General features: G+C 38.8%; 1 protein-coding gene across 4 annotated transcripts in view; it reads left to right on the top strand.

Annotated features, from left to right (window-relative positions):
- The window catches only part of FBN1 (fibrillin 1), a 145,577-nt gene that overhangs the window by 85,321 nt on the left and 34,764 nt on the right, over positions 1 to 25,492 (top strand). For all 4 annotated transcript variants that reach the window (XM_019007901.2, XM_033517080.1, XM_033517079.1 and 1 more), the window contains exons 18-32: positions 663 to 788; positions 2,639 to 2,764; positions 3,307 to 3,426; positions 4,307 to 4,444; positions 5,438 to 5,488; positions 8,067 to 8,192; positions 8,977 to 9,201; positions 10,364 to 10,489; positions 10,580 to 10,708; positions 11,180 to 11,305; positions 11,433 to 11,558; positions 12,293 to 12,415; positions 16,019 to 16,144; positions 16,954 to 17,079; positions 25,108 to 25,230. In XM_019007901.2, coding sequence (XP_018863446.1) covers positions 663 to 788; positions 2,639 to 2,764; positions 3,307 to 3,426; positions 4,307 to 4,444; positions 5,438 to 5,488; positions 8,067 to 8,192; positions 8,977 to 9,201; positions 10,364 to 10,489; positions 10,580 to 10,708; positions 11,180 to 11,305; positions 11,433 to 11,558; positions 12,293 to 12,415; positions 16,019 to 16,144; positions 16,954 to 17,079; positions 25,108 to 25,230 — 1,917 coding nt within the window. The remainder of the gene's footprint in view (positions 1 to 662; positions 789 to 2,638; positions 2,765 to 3,306; positions 3,427 to 4,306; positions 4,445 to 5,437; positions 5,489 to 8,066; positions 8,193 to 8,976; positions 9,202 to 10,363; positions 10,490 to 10,579; positions 10,709 to 11,179; positions 11,306 to 11,432; positions 11,559 to 12,292; positions 12,416 to 16,018; positions 16,145 to 16,953; positions 17,080 to 25,107; positions 25,231 to 25,492) is intronic.

Here is a 25,492-nt window from a genome sequence, read left to right as displayed (position 1 = left end):
AAGTGCCATTATAAAATAATGACAAATGTATGAGAAGTGTCATTGCCTATATGACTTTATATGTAAATCATATTTGCATATTTCAGGTGAAATCATCCTGAAGAATAAAGCCATATTGAACATTGAGCTTACTCATGTTTTCATCTGTAAAAATAGGCCAGAGTTTGTTTAACTATAGAGAAGAAGGAAATTATTACAATAAAAGCTTTGTAGTCATTGAACTGTGAAACTGCAAACTCTTAAGTCAGCCAATGCTCACTAGTAGATTTGCTGGCAGTAGATAGGGAAAAGCACTCAGAAAAGAGGGATGTTAATGCTTTGGCAAGTGATGCCCTCTGGAAATGCTGTGAATCAGGAGATATGGGGAGTATTAGTCCATGGGCCTCTCTAAAAATCTGATCTCCAGTTTAATATCCCAGTTCTCACCTAGAGTTGAAAGTTTCCTAAATGACCATGGTCATTAAATCAATGATAAAGAGATGCTTTCTTCTCTTGAGTGTGAATATTTAGGTGTGAATTTCCTAATCAGAACTACATAATTATAATAAGGAGCAGCCAATGTTGATGATGTTGAAACTGATATTTTCTAGTTTGGAGAATTAACCCCTACAAGCCCTCAACAACTGCTGATCTGATGTTTGGTTTTTTTTACCTTTATGTAGATATTAATGAATGCTTATTGGATCCCGATCTCTGTCCAAATGGAAGGTGTGAGAATTTGCATGGAACATACAAATGTTATTGTGACCCTGGATATGAAGTAGACTCAACTGGGAAAAACTGCATTGGTATGAAATACCTTATTCTCAAAGTAGTTATAAAGAATCATCATATCCTTTCTCAGACTCCATTGGCTAAACTATCCAAATCTATATTTCCATTCTTTTTATAAAAATAGAGGCTGCAGCCTTCTCTTGAACATGACTGATCTGAGCAGTGTACAGAGTTCTGATGAAGTCTGACCAGTGCCTTGTATAGTTGTGCCAGAAATTCTCCATTTCCCTGTGGAATATCCTGCCTAAAATGATTCTAGAGTGCATTAGTCTTTTCTCAAATATGAGTTATACTGTGGGATCAAAGTCAACCTCTAATTGGGAGTTACATCCAGAGTTTGCTCACTAACATTCAGCTGATGAGTTCTGGTTTCTAGCATGTTATTGTTACTGGTCCCTAATTGCAAAGTTTTGAATGTTGGTGATTATATTTTATCTTATTTTTCTTGTTCATGGTGTCAAGATTAATTTGGCCTTGCCTGATTCTCTGTATTGGTAATAACTTCCAGCTTCGTGTTGTCCACAGTTTTTGATTCAATTAATTTTTTACTTCTGCATTAAAATGAATATTTTATAGGACCAGTCCCAAGTCTGATCCCTGATAGCATTTCTAATATCCTCACTTCATCATGATTATTCTCTTTTTTAATATATCCTACTGTAATCTCTCTTTTGTCCAGCTCTGGAACCACCTTAAAATTGTTAAATTCCTTTCTATTATCTCCAGCTTACATAATAATTTTATTTGGGTTCTGTATTCTCTATTTAAACCTAAATAGCTTAAGTCATGGGTGCAATCCCAGTCTAAACTATCCATTATCTTTAAAAAAAAAAAAAAAAGAAAAAAAGGAAAAAAAAGAGTTGATCTTTCTTAGATAAAAACCACACTGTAATTCATCCCATTTTCCCTTTTGCTTCTTTGGCTTTAATTATCCATGTCCTATTCCAGTGTTTGCTTGTAGCTGATGGCATCTCTTCTCCCAATCCATCTGTGAGTTTTCCAGATGCTCCCCAGCCCACCCTGTTGAAGCCCACATCCATTCTGCATCACAGCTGTTTCCCATTCTCCTGTAATGTTCCACCTGGCCCTCTCTCAATTTTTCTGAACTCCTGTGAAGCTTCCCACATGGTCTGTTTTATTCTGCAAGTCTCCCTTCTTTTCCTAGCACTTTTGCTGTTTCCAGCTGCTGCACTGACCCTCTGAATCTTCCCAACTTCTCTCAACACTTTCTGAGGCCTCTCTGACTTAGCCAATTGTTCCTGTCTGCTCTTTGGGTCTCTCCTGGTCTTCACCTGCTGTTCATGGCCCATTGCCACCTTCTTGCAACTTCCCCCTAATGACTGCAGTTCTTCCAATGATTTCCTCAGGGTTCTTAAATTTAGCACTAGCAATTCTATTTAAATTTTTCATCTCTGAAGCAAGTGTAGATTTACGTTAGCCTTGTTAACTATAACATCTAAGGCAGTTTAGAGCCAGCTTGGAAAAACTGGTGATTTAAAGACCAGGATGATCAGCAAACCTTTTCAAACCAATCCTCTCTTTGTTTCTTTCATAACACTGCTGTGCAGTGACTCAGAGACTGCATAGACCTAATCCACAATAAAGGCAGGATAAAAGTGTGATTCCCAGCTTTATTTTGAACTGTGGTGTGGCTGTCACATACTGTGAAAATGTGAGGAAAGAAAGTACAAGTCCTTGTGCAAACCTGTTATCTACAATAACAATCCAGTATTTATATTTCATACACACACATCCCCCTGCCCTGTTTATCTCCTCTGAAAAGCAGCTGTTGAGAGGGAAATTCTGTCCTGACTTCTATTCCAGAAATGCTTATTTCTTAAACAATTCTTTATTTTCATTGTAGATATTGATGAATGTGCACTGAACATGCTACTTTGTGACAATGGACAATGCAGAAATACCCCTGGAAGTTTCACCTGCACCTGTCCAAAAGGATTTGTATACACTCCTGATCTAAAAACATGTGAAGGTAATTGGTAACACACCATTTCATCCTAGTTTTATTATTTGGATTGTTCTCAGATTGTGCCAGAAATACTTTGAACCTTCATGAGAATATAATGTGTAAAACTAAAAAAAAAAAAAACCACCATAAATAAATTCTGTGGGGAAGCAGGAGAATGAGGAGGGAGGAACAAGGCCAAAACTGAATCATTAGATAATCTCATGGACTAGCCTGTATTTACTCTCCTTATTTACTACTACCAGTGAGCCCACACTGTGCCGAGGGTGAGAAGAACCAAGTTTTACAAATCTGTTGTGTGAGGAACAGAGCCAAAGGGCTCCTAGTTTGAACCCTTTTTCAGCCACAGACAATTCTTATGTGTTGGTGTGTCTTTGGGACACATGCATTCTTAGTCTGTTGTGAAGAGTTTCACAACAGAAAAGGGGAAAATTAGCAAGACTGGTTATGAGGAAAGGTTCATCCCCTTTTTCCTGAAAAACTGAAAAGAGCCATATGTATTTTTGTTAATGTTTCCTGGCACTAATAGCAGTGTGTTTCTTTTCTAGATATTGATGAATGTGAATCTAACCCCTGTGTTAATGGAGTGTGCAAAAACACACCAGGTTCTTTTGTTTGTGAATGTTCTCCTGAAAGTACTTTGGATCCAACCAGAACCATCTGCATAGGTATTTATTCCTCTGAAGATTTCATGTTTGCTGGTTGAAAATGTCCAGTGACATGTGAACATTGTTCATCAGGTTAAGAAAATACTTTAAAATAATTTGTGTAGATTAATTTAGGAAAACATAACAGAAACAATGTTAAAAGGTGCTTGTTTTCACCATTATTGCGAGAGCATAAAAGTGCACTTGGGAGCTTGGTGTGCTTCCATGTCAAATTTGAAAGAGAGGTGAACATTTTTTCTAACCAACACAGGAATTCTAGGACTAGTACTTCATGTCTGTGCTCACCTTAATTTCTCCTGTAATAAGGTGAACATGTTCTAATTAGGATCTGCTCTCTGAAAGAATTTTGTATCTGAGATGGAGCACGAACAGCTTATGCACAGTCCAGAGCAGCTCATGGATAATGCTATGACTCAGATACTTTGTGGGCTCATAGTTTCCTTTAAAAAACTGTAGGACTACAGCTGTCTTAGCTATCTCCTGCCATTCCCTATGCAGGAAGATATCCAGACTAGGGGATCTAGTAAAATAATAGAAGATGTAGCAAGGGTTCATATCTACTCAGTTCTGCTGCATGTGCCCCTAATATGAGTCATAATCAATACAGGAACTCAATTCTTCAATCGTATTGACATACTCACTGTTAAGGACAGTAAGTATAAACTAGTATTTGCAGGAGCTCTGTGCTGGGGTGACTTCAGGCTATAGTCCAGCATAGAGAAGGTTAAATTAAGAGATTTTAAAATGGATTTAGCTCTGATGTGGTGAATTGTAATGAAAGGGTTATTTTTTTCATGGTTAAATTAGCATGTGTTTGTAAATAGAGTAATGCATAATGCTAGAGAATCTGCATGAAAATATATTGTTTTTTTCTGAACAGAAACTGTCAAGGGTACCTGTTGGCAGAACATAGTCAATGGAAGATGTGAAATAAATATCAATGGAGCAACTCTGAAGTCCCAGTGCTGTTCCTCACTAGGTGCTGCTTGGGGAAGCCCATGTACACCATGTGAACGAGGTAATGCTATTAATTTTCCTCAGGAACCTGGGATTTTTCCTCTTCTGAGGTTGGTCCAGATTATTGTCATAGAAGTTGGGTGCAGGCTAGACAAATTACTTCTTGTTCTGTTATCAAACAGTCATTCCTTATTCAGTCCCAAGAAAGAGAAGTCTTAATATTGGAGAGGTAGCATGTAGCTATATAAGGTTCTAACTGCATTTTACAGTAAGTATTTTACAAGTTTAAGTGCTTAAGGGAAGGGACCACACCTACAGTCTGTAACTGGCAGCCTTACTTTAGCATGGTTTCTCATAATTAGTAATCTGGAGTTCCTAGTGATGTAGCAATAAATGCATGTTCCCCAGAGATCCCAAGGAAATGTTTGCAACAAATGGATCTTTGGTGTGGTAATGAAGGGAGGAGAGGGAGTAGCCCTTGTTATTATACTCTGTAGATTAACTGATGACCTGGACAATCATACAGTTGACCAAAAAATGGGTTGAGGTCGCTGTATATTCATTTGATAATTTTACTGAACTGTGGGATGGGCTGGGAACCCAGGGATGAGCTGATGAACGCAGAAATGTGTGTGGGTTGTTATTTCTGTATCCTGAAAGATGCTAGTTTGCTCAAATCTTTGGTTGATTTCGTTCTGTGTATCTTAACAGAATTCATCCTCATTCATCCATGGTAAATAGGGTTGTAATGTGCTGTGATCAAGTGAAATGAATTAATTGGTTCAAATGAAACAGAAATCATAACCACTTTTAGGCTAGCTAGCTGAGACACATGGGAAGCAAAAGAGGATAAAGGCTGACACTCTATATAGTTTATGCAGTTGCCCCATCTTATCTCTTTATTATTTCAGAAAATACTGGGATACTGTCTAAGCACTCAGACTTCTCATAGCAATAAACTAGATAATGTTTCGCATGATCAGTTTTGCACAATAAATTAATGGTGGGTTTTGGACTGTAGTATTCTGAAACTTCACTTTTGTTTGTTTTACAGACCCAATATGTCAAAAGGGATATTCAAGAATAAGAGGAACATTGTGTGAAGGTATTTATTGTTGCCTTAACATAAATCAGAGCTTGAATAAAAAAATGCTAGTGTTTTAAGTGGTTAATTTAGCACAGAAGAACACCATGCCAAGTTCTTACCTTGTGTTGTTCCATTGACTTCATTAGAGTTATGTCAGGGATGAATTTGGTTTCAGTTTGTTTAACATTCCTGCATACTCACAGTTTATCTCAAAGTACACACTTACAAATGCAGTGTCTACCAGTATAAGGAGGTGGCTCACTCTCTTCAAATACTGTTAACTGAGTTAACAGAGTAACTGTTTTTAAGTTAAGTGTCTTATATATACTACAAAACATGACATAAGTAATACAGTGGTATGATAAGCCATTACTATGCTTTAGGAAAATAATGTTTGAAGACTGTAGTTCACATTAGTTTTCTTTTTTTTCCCCCTGACCTTGGCTTTCTCCCATATGACATTATATGAAATCTTACACATTCCAAAACATATTTTTATTATCCTATTAAAAAAACCAAACCAAACCAAAAGCCACAAAAAAATCACCCCTCACCATAAAAAACCCCATCAGGGCACAGTTATACTTTGGTTAAAGAAAAGGTTAATATTTTAAATGTGTAGTTTTTTGCTTGGTATGAGATGACACTATACTATTCTGTGAGAATTGAAGGTCCCACCCTATTTCATCTTTATTTGAATTGATTTGAACCCCTGGAAAAGTACTGCATATTTACATAATATGCAGAAGCTCAGAGAGTCTCAAACTGCTGTGGGTCATCCTGACTGACAACATCTGACATGACACTGCAGTTAAAATATTTTTTAAAAATTACTCCCATATGTAGCTTCCATAAAGAAACATTGTTTTTTTTCCCTTAAAAAAAAGAAAAAGAGGAACACCCTCACACATACTCTTTGCTTTCCAAATGATGACTGAATACCTTGGCACGTCTGTGCTGCAGACCCACTGTACATAACTTATCTGACCTCAGCAACACTTTGCGGAGTGTGTAAGTGAAAGAAAAGAAAAAAAAGTGGGCCCACCTTTCTCTCTTCACAAGGAAAGTCTTAGAGCATTTTCAACACTGCTGGGATGGAAAGTTCCAAGATGCAGACATAACTGTTTTCAGCATTTCCTTTACAAGCACATCGGATTACATCTATTACATGCTTTAATCTTTCTCATTTCTATGGGACCTGGATAGTCTTAGGTTTTTTCAGAGTAGTTTCCCTTCCTTGTAACCTTACTGAAGCCTTACTTGGTTTTCAACCAATGTAAGCATTTTTCAAGACAGGGGAAGGTCTCTAGGAAATTTACTGGCAAGTTAGAGACAGGAGTAAGTTTAGTTCCCAAAAGGTGATAGTCAGTTCTCCCATACACAGCCCATGTAAAATGAGTAATAGATCTTGTGCAAGGAAATAAGCAAACTAAATTGGCAGCATTCCTCTCGTTTACGGGTGAGCCCTGAAGTTGTCAGCTGCAATATTGCTCACAGGCTGTGAACAGTATTTCAGTGGTTTCTAATAATCCACTGGCTTTACTTCATACCTTCCAGTCAATTTACAATATCTGTTCAGGGGCAGAGGCCACTGATTTGCCCCCCAGTGTTTATCCTCCATTGTGCTCCATGAGGTTTGAGAGGTGCAGTCTCTTTGCACCAGGGGTTTTGTCTGGATGCCTAACCAGCCCAACCTTCCCAATTCTTGGTTACTCTATACATGGGTATTCATCTACAGATTGCCAGTCATTCTTTTTCCATTTCTTCTTCTTATACTCTCCTCAAAATTGTCATGCTTCATCTTGGAGCATGTTTAATGCTGGAAGCTTTTTCCCAAAGGCAGTTGTGAAGCATATGCTTTCTACAAAGGACATGAGTGGGAGGACCTCACACTTAGATTACTAAACATTTATTTAAGCTCAAGCCAAGCTAATGCATATAATCAATTTATCCTTACCCAAAAGTGCTAAATTTTCATTTTAATTATAGAAATGCAGTTTTTATGTAATGAAGTTAAACTCTGTGTAGTTGTAAGGAAGTTATTTTTATATATATATATATATATATATATATATATATATATGAAGTTGCCAATTACTGACAAGGCCATGGGGCCAGATTTCAAATGGTGTTGTACTTTCCAGACATGCAGATAGAGAAAATTTTCAAAAATCATTAAAAAATACTGAATCTAGTTGGAATAATGCATAATGTCATTTTGCACTTACCTTGGTCTTTCTTTTCCCATTTGCTTCAAATATCTGACCCACAGTAAGTATGAAAATGGATATAGTTTTTAAACACCCCTCCCTTTTCTGTTAATTTTGAATTTAATTTCAGTGTGTGTAGGAATAGCTAATAGCAACATGTATTATTTCTGATGATCGGCAGTTTTCTGTAATTTAGTGGGTCTGTCTGATTTGCTTTGGGAGTTGTAAATGTTTTGAATTTTTTCAGGCCATGTAGACTGCTGTGGTTTTTCATTTTATCCTGAAAACATGACAATGTTTTTATATTATTTATTATTATTTTTTATATTTTCGCCTATTTGTTCATTTAACATGCTAGTGATTACTCTTCTTTTTTTCTTTAATAGATGTTAATGAATGTGAGGTGTTTCCTGGAGTCTGTACAAATGGGCAGTGTGTCAATACCTTGGGATCCTTTGTTTGCCAGTGCCCCAGTGGAATGACTTTAGATGCCTCTGGGCGAACTTGTCTTGGTAGGTGTTAATTCCATGTACAGGTCTACTAGGGAAGAGCAGATCTATGCAGTGACCCACTGGTGTGTTTTCTAACAAGAAAGAAAAATTATTTTTGCCCATTTTTCAGATGGAATTAGGGACAGGAACTTAGTTCAGCTGGAATAGGAACAGGTTCCAATGGCAGTAGCTAATGCACATCACCATCTGCTAGCTGGTGAATAACAGTGATTTAGTTCCAGATTGTTCATCTGACAAATCCCTACAGATCATCCATGCTCTTATCACTCTTCATCTGCAGCCCCACTGAAACCACCTTCCACAAAGGTTGCAATAGTGGAGGCCAAGACCATGCCATTGTGGGCTGGACCTTGGCCACACCGGCCACCTTGATGGAGTGTGCAACAGAATATCCAAGTTATGGTGTCCACCCAAAGCACCTTTGTCCATTTATGACAATAATGCCAAAGATTTGCCTCTGAACAAGGCATAGCTTGTAGTAATTAAAAGGCCTTCTATAAGTATGGCAAGCTGGAATGTTTAAAATCCTTTTCTGATCCAAAATTTACTTTGAGTGTTGAGCACACATTTTCAGAGTGGTGCTTTAAACTTACTTCAATTGTTAATTTATGATTTAGTGTTAATATTTTGCTGTTAGGAATTATGCAGTGAGCTTGGTATGCTCCTCTGAGTCCACAAAAACGTGGAGTGAGCTGTCCTGTGAAGGGATTTTGGAAAAAAATTCCCCTGCAGTGAACTAAATTTTCTCTTTCTTTCTCACCATGTTGTTGAAATTTCCCAACAGACATTCGCTTGGAGAGCTGCTACCTGCAGCACGAGGACGAGCAGTGCACATCCCAGATCCCAGGCCGGCACCGCATGGACGCCTGCTGCTGCTCCGTGGGGGCAGCCTGGGGCTACGAGTGCGAGGAGTGTCCTCCCAGGGGAACTCCTGAGTTTGAAGCTCTTTGCCCAAGGGGACCTGGGTTCTCTACAAAGATAGAGATTAGTGGGAAGCCTTTCTCTAAAGGTATGTGATCCAATTGTGGTTAATTGCTGGCAGATCCTGGTGGCTTCTACTTTTACTCTTCCATCAGACAGCTCCTCTGTGGTTGGAAATTCCATTGATAGGCACTTCACTCACCCTAAGGCACGTTTGAAAATCCAGTTAGATTTCATGGCAACTGAAGCCCAAATAAAATACAAGAAAATTTAGTTCGTGTTAGAGACCATTAAATACCATATAATGCTGTAGCCTCAAAACACAGAATTTGTGTCTCTTACTAGAGAGGTTAAATTGTGCCTGACTTCACCTCCTGGCACCTCACAGTAAAAGAACTGGAGCAAACTGGGCAGTCAGCTTTGGATGTATTGAAAGAGGAACCCTTACTTGCGAAGGGTGCAATAACTTTAATTCTAGTGTGAAACAATGAAGAAATGTTGAATAATTTTGGGAATTTCTTGTGAAGCTACTTGGAGAAGTAGAGGAAATAGCTTCCAGGATGATGGCTCAAAACAGAGAATTTTGCTTACAGTAGAAAAAAATCATGTTATGAGTCTTGTTGGTAAACTTCCAGTATTAAATGGGAATCACACAGTGACACCCCAGCATCATGTGCTGAAAGCCATCTTTCCAGGGTTGCCAGTGAGGTTAAGCAGGAAAATATCAGAAGTTACCCTAAAACTAAATATTATGAAATCTGAAATGAGGGAAATATGTGTATGAATGACAATTGCTGTTGTTAGTTTCGGCCTTGTTTTATAAACAGTTACTAAGCCATTAATTATCCATAAAGCAAAGTGACATGTGCTTTTATTTGTGCTCATTTTGTTTGCTGTGACTCATGGAAGTCACATTTTTTTCTCAGAAATCAGAAGACAGTGCTTCTTTTGGAAGCTGTCTTTGCCTTGATCCTCTCTCCACTGAAATCTTCCTGAGCTGCAGATCAGATCCTGCAGGACAAAGGGCAGACTAATACCATTCTGTAGGAGAAAGTGTTCTTGGCGATTCCAACACAGAGTGTCTGTGTTAGGGGCAAGTCAGTATCAATTTATGCAGTATGGTCTAATTTTCCTACAAGGAGGGGTCACTGCCATGAAATAGGATGAGCTCTGATGTCAGCATTGCTCTTTTGTGCACTGTGTTTTGTATGCAATGGTAACATCATATGTCCACACTATCTCATTTTCAGACATCAATGAATGCAAAATGTTCCCCAGCCTTTGTACCCATGGAAAATGCAGAAATACCATTGGCAGTTTTAAATGTAGATGTGACAGTGGATTTGCCCTCGATTCTGAAGAGAGGAACTGCACAGGTAAACTGCATGGATGTCTCTCATAGCTTTGAACTGAAAAGGGGAAACTGAACTGCTTTGAAAATCCTGTGAATGTGTTTTTTCTTACAGATATTGATGAATGCCGCATCTCTCCTGATCTTTGTGGCCAAGGCATCTGTGTCAATACTCCTGGAGACTTTGAGTGTGAATGTTTTGAAGGTTATGAAAGTGGATTTATGATGATGAAAAACTGCATGGGTATGTTTTTTATAGACCTTAGATGTGCAATAGTATGCTATGTACTTGTATGCTATGCATGGGGTTTTTTGGAGTTTTTTTTTTAAGGTTTGATTATGCTTGGGTTTAAGTCTCTCTCATTTTGTGAGCCTTATTAAAGCTAACTTTAAATGTAAATTCGCTGCTTCTGCAAGTTGCCAAAGCATATATAAGCAAGGGACAGGATTTTAGGATGTTAAATTTATCCCCACAGTCCCCATTTTGCTAAGTGGGACAGCACCCTGAACTCTGAAGTTAAGGTAAATTAAAATTTAGAAGAAGCCTTTTTGAATTTTTTTTTTTTTCCCCTAAGTGCATTATGGTGTAAGAGATGCCTGGCTCTCAGAGAGGCTGCAGAGTCAATCAAGGCAGATTGTGGTGCTGTGATGGCTGGGGGGCTGCAGTGAGGGATGTGCTGGCCCTGCACTGATGTGCCTCCTTTTCTTCCCACAGACATTGACGAGTGTCAGCGCAATCCCCTCCTCTGCCGAGGTGGCACCTGCATCAACACAGAGGGAAGTTTTCGCTGCGATTGTCCTCCAGGCCATCAGATATCACCAAATATCTCTGCATGTGTAGGTGAGACATGCAGGCAAAATCAAGACTGTGCACAGAATTTTGTACCTCCCTTGTGCTGTGCATTTACAACTTCTGTTTAGTATCATTTTCAGGACAAAAATGAGTTCCTCTTTTTCTTTTGCAACAGACATTAATGAATGCGAGCTGAGCACCAACCTGTGCCGAAATGGCCGTTGTGTCAACCTGATTGGAAAGTATCAGTGTGCTTGCAACCCTGGCTATCAGTCCACACCAGACAAGCTATACTGTATCGGTAAGGACAAAACCTACACAGGATCTCTAGCAAACAGGGAAGATACAACACACAGAATTGTTTCAGTTCAGTATAAAGTAATTTTTAATCATAAATGAAAAAATCTATTACAGTTTGTCAAAATAGTATGCAAAATTTCCCAAACATGCACATCATGAGAGAAATGAATGAAGTTATGGCAGTGCTACACTTAGCTGAGCAATAGATTATTTTCTCTAGTAAATCAGTCATGATGCATAAAATCATGTACTATTTTAAATGCCCCAAGACTTTCAGACTATGATGATTAAGGGGGAGTAACTTGTTAGATTAGATATATATTTAATTAAAAATGATCATTTCTGCTGGACCATGAAATAGAATCACGTGGTTCAATTGCATGCACTCCCACTGTGCCATGGAAAAATCCACTGGCTTTAATTCTGCCAAGTAATTTTTTACCATGATTCTTAAAAAATTTATCCTCATGATCCTGTGGTAACTCAGTGCTATTTCTGTATGTAGAAGGAGAAGCACAGAAGTATTTGTATGTCAGATATCATCTCTTTCCATCCCTGGTTTGCCTGAATCTATCCCAGTGCCTACCTTTGCAAACATTTGAATGTTAGTGTGCAAACACCAAGTGTTGATTCTGGATTGATGGTGTACTGGAAAGCTGACTCAAAGTGTGTCCTTGAAATGTGCTTTAAAGGAAAAGGTATTGTGGATTTTTACTGTAATTTTCTCCTTTTTAGATATTGATGAGTGCCAAATAATGAATGGTGGCTGTGAGGACTTCTGTACAAACTCGGAGGGAAGCTATGAATGTAGCTGTAAACAAGGCTTTGCTCTTATGCCAGACCACAGGACATGCACTGGTAAGGGAGATTTTGGGAACTTTTCTGCTTAAAGAATTTATTTCAATAGTTTAAAAATGAACCTTCCTTTTAAGGTTAAGGGTATTGTAACAAATACACTATTAAAAAAAGAAAATAAATAGAAAGAGAAGTTCTTTTTCTGAACTAAATATCTCCAAAGTATCAGAATTGGGAAACTGCAGAAAGAAGTGCTTTGAAGGGAATTGGTTCTTGTTAATTTCAGAAAGTGTACAAGTTGATTCTGATTTTGATATCAAAATTCTTTGATTTTTTCCGTAGGAGATAGATTTCCCCCCTTAAGATATTGTAGTAGATCCAAATCCAAAACAGGTTGAAGACCATTAAAAAGTTATCATGAACAGAAGCCAAAATGCTGTGCATGTGTATTGTATCGTTATGTTGGAGAGAGAATAGACAGAGATGCTAGAAAAGAAGCTGATTGCTGTGTTCTGTGGTTTTGTGGTGTCTGCTCTTAAGCAAGCGAGAAAATTCCTGGTTTTAATTCTTTGTTTAGTTAAGTGCAAGTATGCTGCATTAATTCAGAGCTGAATGGCTTGCAGAGAAATTGAATTCTGAATAGTACGAACCTTTCTTAGGAAACAGGTCTTCTGAGCTCTTAAAAGAGTTTGTGAGAAAATTTTCAGAGCTCCCTTATGGCCGGGTGTTCTCCTTTGGGAGTCTGGGAGTCATAATCCCAGGAAGTGAATTGCACTTGGTGATTTCCACATGGGTTACTCGAAACATAATTCTACTTTTCTCTTCTTGCTTCATAGCCACTGGCCTGATGAGGCATGTGAATATTTGCAGCTGTTTGCCAATTCTGTCCAAGAGCTCCTTGAAGAGCATGAGAATTATAACAGGGTTAATTCCTTGGAATAGGATTGCTTTTATAGTTGAACAAATGGAGAGTTTTCTATACTGGATTATTAGAACACTCACATTTAGAATTTGTAAATATTTATAGACCTTGAACCGGGGTCTCAATTACCCTGAGGCCACTCACTACCATTCCAGAATATAAAGGAGCCCTAAAGCACAGAAAAATGCAGTTTTCCTCACATTGTAGCTTGCTCTGTCAGAAAGATGTGAAGTAGCCAGCCTTCAGCAACTATCATTCAAAGAAAGAATTCAAACTAGAAAAAGTGCGGATTTGATTGACCCCGAAAACCTAAAATATTTAGCTTAGAAGTAGTTTGCTTTAGCTCAAGTTTCTAGAAAAAGCAAGCTTTTAAAAAAAGTGCCCAAACATTGGTGTTTGGGGCACTTTTTCAATGCAAAAATAAAACTGGTTGATCGAAATTGTGCCTCAGCCAGAATCTAAACACAGTGAAAGGATTAGAGTGACATGAGAGGGAAGGGAGGAGGGGAGGGAGCAGTCTCTAAGCCACTTTTCTGTTTTCATCTTATTGATTTGACTCAGACCAAATGACCCAAATATGCACTTGGACAGTCTTTGGGATCTCAAATTTCATGGCTAAGAACAGTTCTGTCTTTACTCCCCCTTATCCTTTGCCACCCAAACACATCTCTAAACCCAAAACCAGAACAGATAATTTACAGCACTTTCCTGCATATTAAACTAAAAACTTTGGAATAGGAAATGATCATCTTTCTGTTCTCAAAGTCAAAATGCAAATATCTGCCTTTGCTGTGGGGAGGGGATGGATTCTCTGTGGTTTGTCCACACATTAACCTGACCCTAAACACATCCAGAGAAGCTGTAGTCAGGTCTTACTTTAGTTGTGAATTTCTACATATATTTATTTCTACATATCCAGCCTTGACTCTGAAAAATAGTATTTCCTTCACAAGGCAGCTGTAATAACTATTAGCTGTTAATTTTCATACACTCCTCTAATAAGGACTTGAGTCCAAGAGACACACATAAAAAGGTTTAAATAGCAGAAACACCAGACATCTTTGGATGTCAAGTTGAATCTAAATATCCAGAGATGTGAGGGGGTCACCTTTACTACCCAATTAGTATTGAAAACACTGCTTCCGTCTCTTGAAAAGATGTTATTTAGGTAAGTAAACATCTGGTGAATATTCAGATTCCACATACTAAAGTTTTGCCTCTGCCCAAATTAATAAGAATAAACATAATTTGTGATACTTGCTTCCATGGCACTAAATATCTGGTTTTACACGGTTAGAGATTTGTGCATGGCACAAGATAAAATAGGACTTCAATTGTGAAACACCTATTTTACATTTTCAGTTTTCTCTGTGTGTGACCATGTCTTTTATCTTTAACATCACACAAAGCTGGAAGCCGTCACAGAATATATTTCCTGATAATTGACCTGGTAAGAATGCTTTGCAGTTCAGTAGTAGGTCACATTTGAATTGGTGAGGTTATGCATAAATAATCAGCTCAATTAGGAGAAACAACAGGTTCTTTGTCAGCTGATTTTCCCTCAACTGTGAAATCGGTACAGTGGCAGGTTTGTAAATAAAGTTCTTTATTTCTGTCATTATTATTCCTATTTCTAGAGCTTAAATTTGCATGTTAATTCAAATTCCATTCCAAATTAACATTTTCAGGCTAATGTCCATGCCAACATTATTTGCTTGTTAAGATAAACAGGGACTGGTCAGCCTTCTTCCTTGCGGAAGCTGTGTATCCACACAAGCACTAGCTGCTAGAAATACAGCAGAATAATGAACATAATATTTTAAATTAATGTGAGTTCATTTTCTGCAGCTGCATAATTACTGCAATCCACAATAGACTGCTCTGATAATGAGTTACACCCTATCTCTTGGAGAGGATTCCTGAATCTTGTCCTTTTTGTGCTGACTTTTTTCCCATGGTATCACTGGGCAGAGATTCTGATTTTTGCTCTTGCTGGTCTGTGTTGGTGCTGACACAGGAAGATTCTAGGGATTTTTACAAGGAACACTAGCATAACCCCAGGGGCTCTGAAAGATTCCAGAGCTTAGCATGGTTGCCTTAATATAATAAAGTATCTGCTTCTGAAGCTTGGCTCCAATCAGTGATGGCAATTTTATCAACTGAGAAAACAGCTTTTCATCCTAGAGGATATAAGTATATGGCTGGCCTGATCAGTTAGCTGAAGTGCTACATAAGATCATAAAAATCTCTTAGTGAAATAAATGTATGTGCTGTAATTATTCCCGTCATTAGTTGAACTGTTTCCAGTTTGTCACCACCCCTGAGATCTGCAGAGGTATTTTGCATGTATGATGGCTTTTCTAAGCTTTGTAAAGTTTGATATTTTTGTCACTGAATTTGACTTCAGAGCTTCCATTGATTTCAACAATGATGGATAGTATCCAAGAATGCCCAATTATATGTGGCCTTGTGGTGTGACAAAGGTTCTGTTGGAGTTCTTTTCTCCAACAGGAAGAGTTGGTTCCTGTTGCTCCCACTTGAGTCAGAAGGGAATGTTTTGCCACTGACTTTAGCTGAAGACAAGGAGCTTACTCATCAGGACAATTTTGCAATGTACTGCTCAGTTATTTACAAGGATGCAATCTTCACCATGTTTATCAGAGCATTAAAATGTTTATCTGCCATGATGATGGTTCGTTGTATTGGATAAAGATAATGTATTTTAATCTGATGTTCCCCTCTAGATATTGATGAGTGTGAAGACAATCCTAACATCTGTGATGGAGGCCAGTGTACAAACATCCCAGGAGAATACCGATGTCTTTGCTATGATGGATTCATGGCCTCTGAAGACATGAAGACTTGCATAGGTAATTGGAAGTACATATATTCTAATCTGCATTTAACACAGAAAAAAATATTTATTTAGGTGCTCTTTCCAAGTAGACAGACAACGATATTTGAAGAGTGTTGCTCTTATCTCCTAATTTTGGTCACCTGACCATAGAACCAACCCTATTACACAAATGCAAATGTAATCTATATATGTAATCTGGGATACAAACATGATCTATAGCATTGCATTCTTGGGTGCTCTTCCAGTGAGGTTTTTGTGCAGCTTAGATGAAAGAATGCCTGCAGAAAGGAAATGAAGGATGCTGGGGAAAATTCCTAGCAAGATAAATCACCAGTGCTGATTTAAACTTGTCTCTGAGACAAAACTATATAGAAGTGTTGTATCTTGGTAGAACAGAGTCATGAAACAGCATGTCTCCAAAACCACTTTTTCACATTTTAATTTAAAATCTTGAGTGTATTTCAAGAGAAATGTCTGACAAAACTAGAAAAAGCATGCATGCATGTATAAATGTATACAGACATATATATGTAGAAATTATCAATAATTTTAGTAATTCTTTGGATAATGTGCTGCACCTTAGTGTCTGTTTTTAGGAAGAACAGGCATTAACAGTATGTTAATGTAGATATGGTAATAAAACACTGCTACCTCAGATCTCAAAATCTATGCTTGTATGCTAGGTAGGGAATAACTGCTATAAGCAGCTTTTTCTTTGCATATCTAGACCTGTTTTTATATCAAAATTCAAATATAAAGAGATTTTTTCAGTTACTTTCTAAGAATTGTATTTAATAAATCTTAATTCATGTTTTTTTTTAGATGTTAATGAGTGCGATCTGCATCCAAACATCTGTCTGAGTGGAACCTGTGAGAATACAAAAGGCTCATTTATCTGTCACTGTGATATGGGATATTCAGGCAAGAAAGGCACAACTGGTTGCACAGGTAAGTTTTAAGGCTTAATTATTAATTTTTACTTAAACTCATGAGTCTGCTTCTCTGGTGTTTAGAACCGCCTCTCTCTGTGCTTCTTTTTACTTACTTGTGCTCTTATTTTACCTCTCATCCAAATTTGCTGAGCTTTTGTTCTGCTAAGCTTCAGTGGTACAGCATTCAGGCTGATGCTGCTTCTGCTGAAATGAGTGGAGCAAAGATTGGGATCAAAACTGGGCTTGTTACTGCACCATCGTTCATCTAAGAGAACAGCAAATGTCATTCTCTGCAACTTGACAAACTCCTGAGGACCTCAGTGCATTTGGATTAGTTAATTGTATACTGTGGAAGCAAGTAACAGGTATCTGCTCAAAGTATTATTTGGCAAACACAGATGGCTTGAAATATCTGCTAAAATATATTTTCAGTTTTTGCAAAGTGTTGACAATACAGTAACACAACTACATTCTATCAGCTGAAACAGAATTTGCTTTACTTCATGTATTGCCAGGAAACAGAAATGAGATTCAAATATACAGGCTCTGAGGGCATGATATTAATAATCCAAGTTCTGGTGTCTCAAGCCAAGGTGTTGAGAGTCCTAGGCTTTGCCCAAATATGAATGCAAACATATGTTTAATATAATTTCTAATGTAGACTTAGGGTAAACACATTTCTGGCAATATCTTTGAGACACACTTTTATTCTTAGTCGGCCCTTATTGTATAGATCTAATATATTTTTTTAAGTGCCCCAAATATATGAAGCTGGTTTTTTACAGCTCTCACAGAAAAAATCTGAGAGCTGGAGTAGTATTTTGCATATTGGACTATGGATGAATAATTGTACATTAGTCACAGCTGCCTTTGAGTTACATATGAGCTGATCTAAATCCAAGAAATCCCTAATTGTACTCTGTAGACCAGCATTTCAGTGTTCTTTGTTTCTGTGCTAAATTATATGAAGATCTTCAAAACTCTAGACCTAAAAACCCTCATGCTGATCAGTTACACATGGTGCAGCTATCAGTCCCAGCCTAAGGAGCAGGCAGGGAAGATGAAGCAGTGAGTTGAAGGCAAAAGAGAAAGGTTGTGGAGGCAGGGGAGGAATCTGAGGTATGGCTTCTGGAGAAGTGCCTGGAAATAGCCCCCAGTTTGGCATCACATGATTCAAGGTAGTGTCCCAAGCAATATTTTTTTGTTAAAGGAGAGGCCAGGAAATCCCTCTGTCCTGGTCCCAGCCAAGCTCTGACCCGTGGATGGACACTGTCTGTCATGAGGGCTCTTCCCACCTCCTTACACATTTTTAACCTTTCCTGCTGCTTTTGCCAGTATTTCAGAGAGTATGGCACTCACCAGGAAAAACAGCAGTTCCAACAGATACTATAGAGGGGCCCAGTAATTTGAAAGAGCCCAGTAGTCTAAGACAAAAAGGTGAAGTATTAGTTATGTTGATAAAGCTGAGATGGGACCATACTCAAATAATGAAATTTTTTAAACTTTAAAGCAGAAAGAAGAGCAGGAAATTTCTAGATTGGTTTCATAATGAAAAAACTGTGGATACATATCCTAGAGTGACTGCATTGTGCAGGTTCTCACATTCTGGTTTTTAAAATGTCTGATTTACTGCTGGAGAACTTTGAATTCCCCATTTCTTGTTTTTATGCACAGTATTAGAGCAGAGTTGAAGTTCCCAGGCTCAGGTACTGCAGACCATGACAGCATCCTTCAATACTTCTTCTGGAAGGACCTTGCCAACAGCACCTTGACCCCAGAATTCAATTCTTGTCTTACAGACAGATCAAAAGCATCCACAGTTTTTAAGAATTCCAATGAAAAAAAAAAAGTTACAAAAACATGTACAGCACTTTGAATGGGAGATCCTCTGTTTCATGAGAACCACTAAATCATGTCCTTTGGGTTCCATTCCAGTTTTGTCTAAATATTTCAGCTCCCTTGTCATTGCTGAGTGTTTCCATTTTAACAAATAAACTTTTTTTCCCCCCCAATCATTTACCAGTATTCAGAATCCACCCACTGACTTACATTCCCATCCCACACAGATGTTAGTTCCCCTAATTCTCCCTCTCCTTGGTTCTCAGTAAGAGTGCAGACAGAGTTTAATAACAAAAATACAATTTTTAAATTACTATGCAAAAATACAGATTGTAGATGCAGCTTTCCAACATCAAGTGCTGTGAGTGGTTTAATTTCCATTCACAAGGCAAACTGTGATAATACTGGCTTAGAGCAATTCATTTTAGATTTTCCTAGGCAAGCAGTGGTATGCAGCCACTAGAGAGAAGATTGCTGCGTTTTCCCCTGTCCCAGTTCCAGATGTCCCAGCTTTATGGCAAATACCTTGTCTCTACTTTTTCTGTCAATAAAGTACACGTGTATTTCTGCAGAAAAGAAATCCTTCCTTGGCACTTGTGTTTATATTTTGTGATTCATCACCACTCTGAATTACTGCCTGTAAATCTGCAATATTTCACTGTTGATGTAGAGCCTTAAACTTGCTCTGATATTTTCACAGAGAAATTCTTCTCTGACTCTCACCCATCCATCCTTGCAGTTACAGCTGTGTGCACAGCCCCTGATAGTTCCTGATGGAGAGGGGCTTGCACAAGCTTGGGGTGCTCTTACAAAGTCAAGTTGAAAGAGGTGAACTTGGGCAGTGATTGCCCAACATGGCCAATAAATCAAAAATAAATATGTTACAAGTCAGCTGGATTTCTTCACAGCAGGCTCAGGGAGCTGGGAGGCTGAGACCAGGCTCTGATGCCCCAAGGGTCATGCTGTTGCCATGTGGAGGAAGGCTAGTGGAAGGTATTCAGCTGCAGCCCTGGTGTGGGCTGTGAGCTTGGAGGGTTTGGTGTGGAACATCTTGCAGTGATGATGGCGTTGGTGGGTACAGGAGGAGTGAGTGCACACACTCCTGCATGACTGGCAGGAACTTGGTTCTAGGCAGGTCAGACATCTGATACATGTAAAGGAAGAGGCAAGCCTGTCATTTGCCCTCAGAGCCATAATATTTTGTGACTTGTATAATGTGCTCTCCTCTCCATTATTAATGGCTTCTGGCCATTAATAATACATTGTATTTCAGGATTGTTGGCACAAAAGAGTTCTGGTACCAGTGAGCCATGTGTTTGCCATCATGAATCTGGGAGCTGGCTGTGTCAGACCAAATACTAGAAGATAATGATAATGGGATGCTGCCCACAGAGAGGGGTGTTGCAGGAGGAGCGTACTGGCAATAGACATCTGTCCAGGAATAACACTGGGCCTTGCTGTGCTGATGATGTAAGGATGGATAGCAGGCAAGAACTGAACTGTCCCATGTAAAACTCCAAGGGTACAGAGTGCTGAATAAAATCTGAGAGTGATTCCAAGAGAGAAAACAATTTCAGATCTAGGAAGATCAGAATAGGGGGATTTTTCCATATACTTTTCTACTTGTATGAGTGCCAAGTTGAAATTCACAGTTTTTTTTCCTCTGAAAAGCTTAGTTTTTCCTACCTGATTACATGGGCAGCAACCCAGGAGGAGGAAATGCCTTGTGACTTCCACCAGACGACTGGCCCTTGGGGAACTGGACCCAGGCTCGAAATACCAGTGAAACGTCAGTGCGATAAAATGCACAGATATGCAGAGACTGCCAAAAAAATGTAAAAGTCAGAAAATACTTAAGGGATTTACATAATTCCTGACAAACAGTACTGATTTATAGGTGGAGTCTGAATTAAATTTACAGTTTGCTAAGGATCCTTATAGAGCATTGAAACCCAGTGAAACCTAACAGAGAATGGAACACAGGGTACCTAGAGGATTTCATGCCCAGTGATGAACACGTGAATTTTCTTCAGTTAATGTACACTCTTATTCTGTTCAAATGCAAAGGAACTTTTTTAGAGTATAGGTGGGGAAACAGTGGCTTATTGCCATGGTCCTCTTAGCCAACTTCAATGATCCACTTCCAGTCTGGGTGAGGATGTTTTGTGCAGATATTGGCTAGAAGTTTCTTCCCTTTGGTTGCCACATTTTGGAGGCATAGTGCAAAGGGTGACAGGTATATCGATGTGTATTTTTGCTGCACACATGCTGAGAGCCCTAAAAATTTGTGCCACTGTGATTAATGGGAGAGACACTTTCTTCATTGCCAAAGGCTTGAGAGAAAAAAATATTTGTCCGAAGAAGAGAACTGAAGGAGCCAACAAAACAGGGTGACTGACAGGTTTTTTTCCCCAGAGTGCTTAGGATTGTTATGATGTCAGACCTGCATATTATTTATTGTGCGTATTCTCATCTGTTGTAGGCAGACAGTTCTCAGTATAAATGGGAGTTGTGCAATTGCAAAGCTGAGAACATGTGTGCAGCAGCACTGGGGCACAGTGGGACCAGCTGAGGATGCAGTGTCAGTCTCTGACTGGAATGTCTTTATTTTCCTTGGCTTGTCACGGACTCATGCTGGAGGCAGAAGGAGAAGGTTGATATAAATCAGTGACTCACTCCTTTACTCTTTAGTGAAAATCCCCATGAAGTCAGTGGGAATAGGCTATCATTGTGTGAAACCCTGACTTCAGTAGTGTCCTCATGAGTGCTCTTTGGGTCATGATACCTTTACTCAGACCGAGTAATGCCTTTGTCTTCAGACAATTAAATGAAAATAGCTGGAGTATTTGAAGGGTATAGTACTGTTTGTACTTCCATGCAGACAGAACAGGCTGGACTCATACTTTTATTAAAGATATTGAGTTAATTTTTCCCCTACAGAGCTCAACTTTTTGTTTCATTCTGTGAAGCCATAATTCAATACTTATGGCAACATAAATCCATATTAAGCTCCAGTATAAGCAGGCATAAATTCCCCTGATTTCAGTGCACCATTTACACAGGGCCATGTTTGGTCTGAGATCTCTTTTGACTTGGAAATAATTGCAATGCAATAAATGTAGACTTAAAACTCAGCTGTGAAATGAAAGGAGAGAATAGAGATTATAGCAAAACAACATCTGAGTTAAATACAGGGGAAAAGAAGTAAAATCTGGGTTGAAGCCAATGATGGGACTTTATATGCCTCAATCAGCTTTCATTTACATATCTGAGAAACCTTTCATGCATCATGAAAATAACCCCTGCAATGTCCCTTTAAAGGTAAATGGTGTTAGAGAATACAAATTGCATTCCCTATTTGATCTTTACTCAGACAAAAAAGTATTGAAATCTATTAAAATTTTTTACTGGAGAAAAGCTTTTTTTTTTTTTTATTCAAAATAAGTGAGATGACATTTCAGTGGCTGATGCCTGAGAAAGTGGATGCCATTATAAATACCTGTATTTGAGTACAGATTTATACTTGCAGCTTTCATCCTAAAGAAGATTCTAAGTTTTTTAGAGTGTGTGTCAAACAGCTGATGGACATCAAGTGTCTGCTGCAAGGGCCCCAGTGTTGTGGTGCTGCTGTTCCACTGGGAGGTGTTCTCAGGTACAATGTGTCAGTGGGTCAGTGCATGGTGGGATGGAGTCCACAGTCACTTTATGGAGAGTAGAAAATTTGGCTTGGATTTTCTTAAATTTGAGCCTGAGCATTACTTCATTGCGGTGTAGCTGTTGCATGCAAGTTTCTGTTTGTGTTTGCTGGTGGTTTAAAAAAATTCTTGGCAGAAACCTCTCTACTGGTGATGGAGTTTTTTTTGTGGTATTTTGTTGTGCTCTGCAGGGTATAAGGAAACTTGTGATTGTATGTTTTGAAGCATCAAATAATCAATTACAGTGGAGTCTTAATGTGAGAAGTGGTTTAACAGTTTGGAGTTTAAAATCATGTAAATGTTAAAATATAGAGCATTTGCCTCAGCTTTTTTATGTCAGTGTATACTGTAGCTGACCTCTCTAAATTCCTTCCAGTGTTTCCCCAAGCCAAAATGAGTTGCTTTTTTTTCAGGCCACCCTTAAGATTTTTTGACAGACATGAGTTTCCTGTTTAGGGTGATGTTATCTTCATATGAGTTTCTGCACATGGTAAAGGCAAAACTGCTCTGAGATTATTTGCTCCTCAATCTTTTTTAAAGTTTTAAAAAGTAAGTGTCCATTTGCATGTTTTCAAGCCTGTTGGTGGAGCTAATATTCTTTAATGGTAGATTCCAGCTGCCAGGTTTAGATTCATATCTAGATGTCAGCATTCAGATTATGGGAATGCTCATGTCTGGGGTTTTGAGTCAAAGCAATGCCATGCTTAGAGAGAGACTCAGAAAAGTAAGAATGGAATAAATTCCACTTCAACAGACTAAAAAAACACCAAAGAATTAAAAGCCAACCCACCAAAAAACCCACAAAACTCCCCAAACAAACAAAACAAAAGAAAAAACCCAAAAAACAAATCAAAAAATACCCCCCAAAATCTCAACAACAAAAAGCCCCAAGCAAGCACAAAACTCACCAAACAAACACCCTGTCCCTCCCAACCAGCAGTCAGTTTGGGTGTTTTCTGGCCTTGAGTATTTCATTTTAAGATAGACAGATAGATGTTGTCTACTTCTTGAAAGTCATGTGTTTCTTTTATGAAAAGGCAAAACATGTGTACAAGGCATAGTGAAGGGACACAGCTTTTTGTCTAGAGAAGTGTGGACAGAAAAACCTAAGAAAGTGTTGTGAAGGAAATGGTTAAGGTGCTACCTGGACACTTTCTGCATTATCTTCACTACCCCTCAAAGTCCTCTTTAAAGAGCTAATTATTTTTAGGTAAAATCATAGGGAAATTCAAGTCTGTGATTTTGGGGCTGAAAATCCCAAAGGTTGTTACATATTTGATGGCTGATACGTTTTCATAATCATCTTCTTGAGAAGGGTCTGAGCTGCGTTTTGTCTATGAAATCATGTAGAGTTGTGAGCTTGTTTTCCCTTTCCATCAGCTGTTTTACAGTGAGATGATTTGGCTTCCAGCAACATCAAAGACACCAAGGAGGGATAAAAAAATGGTATCAGTTTTAAGTGGTTTGATGTGAACTCTAGGTAAGTTACATCCTGCATGGAAGTTAAGTGCAGTTCGATAGCTCAGTTAGAGAAAACACTGCACAATCTAAAACTCAGGCAAGAAAATTCCTGCCAGTTTTGTTTCAGTTACCAGTAGTAATTTCTGAAAACTTTGCCATTTAGTTTATACATTCTCCAGCTATGGAGCATGAATATTGTTTTGTGAGAAGGAAGAATTCAGTTTGGGTTTTGCAATCTATACATTTTGACATTGCCAGGGACTGCCCAGAAATGAAAATAAGGTGGAAATAGCAAGTACTGAAATAAAATGTGCTGGCATGACCATGTATGTTGAAGATTGGATGACTTGCTGCCCAGTGTCTCCTAGGATGCTGACTTCTTCCCACTGTGTTAGGTTTCCTGAGTTCCTAAAAAACTGCCTGCCTAATGAGCTTCTCAGTTGTCTTGGTAAATACAGTGGTACAGCCTGTCCCCAGCCTTACACACAGCCTGTGGCCAAGCAGAGCCTGCTTCATTCCCTGCCTGGGGACAATCCTAGGGGCATCTGGCTGGTGGTGCCTGCTGGTGTTCTTCAGCACCTGTGCAGATAGTGGGGGCTGTGGGAGTGCTACATTCCAGGAGTCCCTGGGCAGCAGAGTTTCCTCTGAGACTTTTTAGCAATCTCTGCAATGTGGAGCCACCGATGTAGTCCCTCTCTGCAGACTCTGCCCATCTCTGCAGGATGGGCACACTGGGAAGGCTTTCTTCTGAGTTACTGTTTTCCTTCTTGAAAACAGACTTTGGAGTGAACAGCAGCAGCACTGCTTTATATGCCTGTCAGAAGAACAGGTAGTGAGCCAGCATGTTTGAAATGTGCTACATGTTTCTTTGCTTTGCTTTGCTTTTCTTTGTTGTGATTTTGTCTTCATCTTCCTTTTTAAATGTCATGTTGTAAAGAAGTGCAGGCTTGCTGTCACATTCACATCGCCTTTCTTGAGAAATTCTAGTATCAGTTATCTGGATATCAGCAAGTGTGTTCCATGAACTCCTCAAACATCTCTGTTTACAGATATCAATGAGTGTGAAATTGGAGCCCATAACTGCGACAGACATGCCATATGTACAAACACAGCAGGAAGCTTCAAATGTAGCTGCAGCCCTGGCTGGATTGGAAATGGTATCAAGTGCACAGGTGAGGGTCTCATGCATTTGTACTTATTTGTAAGGTCAGACCACAGTGGGGTTCTAGCAATTCTGAAAAAAAAATACCACGTCTATAACATGAGAAAGCAAATGGTTATAAAACTTGTTAGGTTGATTTGACATGATCTGTTGGAGGACAAATCCTCCTCCATGGTAACTGTGAAATCAGCATTATCTTCTGTTTGACTTGGGAAACAATGAGAACAGACTGGACCAGGGAGAGAGATGCTTTGTGCTTGAGGGCAGCTAAT

Source organism: Parus major, chromosome 10 (assembly GCF_001522545.3).
Source record: "Parus major isolate Abel chromosome 10, Parus_major1.1, whole genome shotgun sequence".
Classification (NCBI taxonomy): Eukaryota; Metazoa; Chordata; class Aves; order Passeriformes; family Paridae; genus Parus; species Parus major.
The sequence above is the reverse complement of the archived record's forward strand: the minus strand, read 5'-3'. Positions and strand labels throughout refer to the sequence as shown.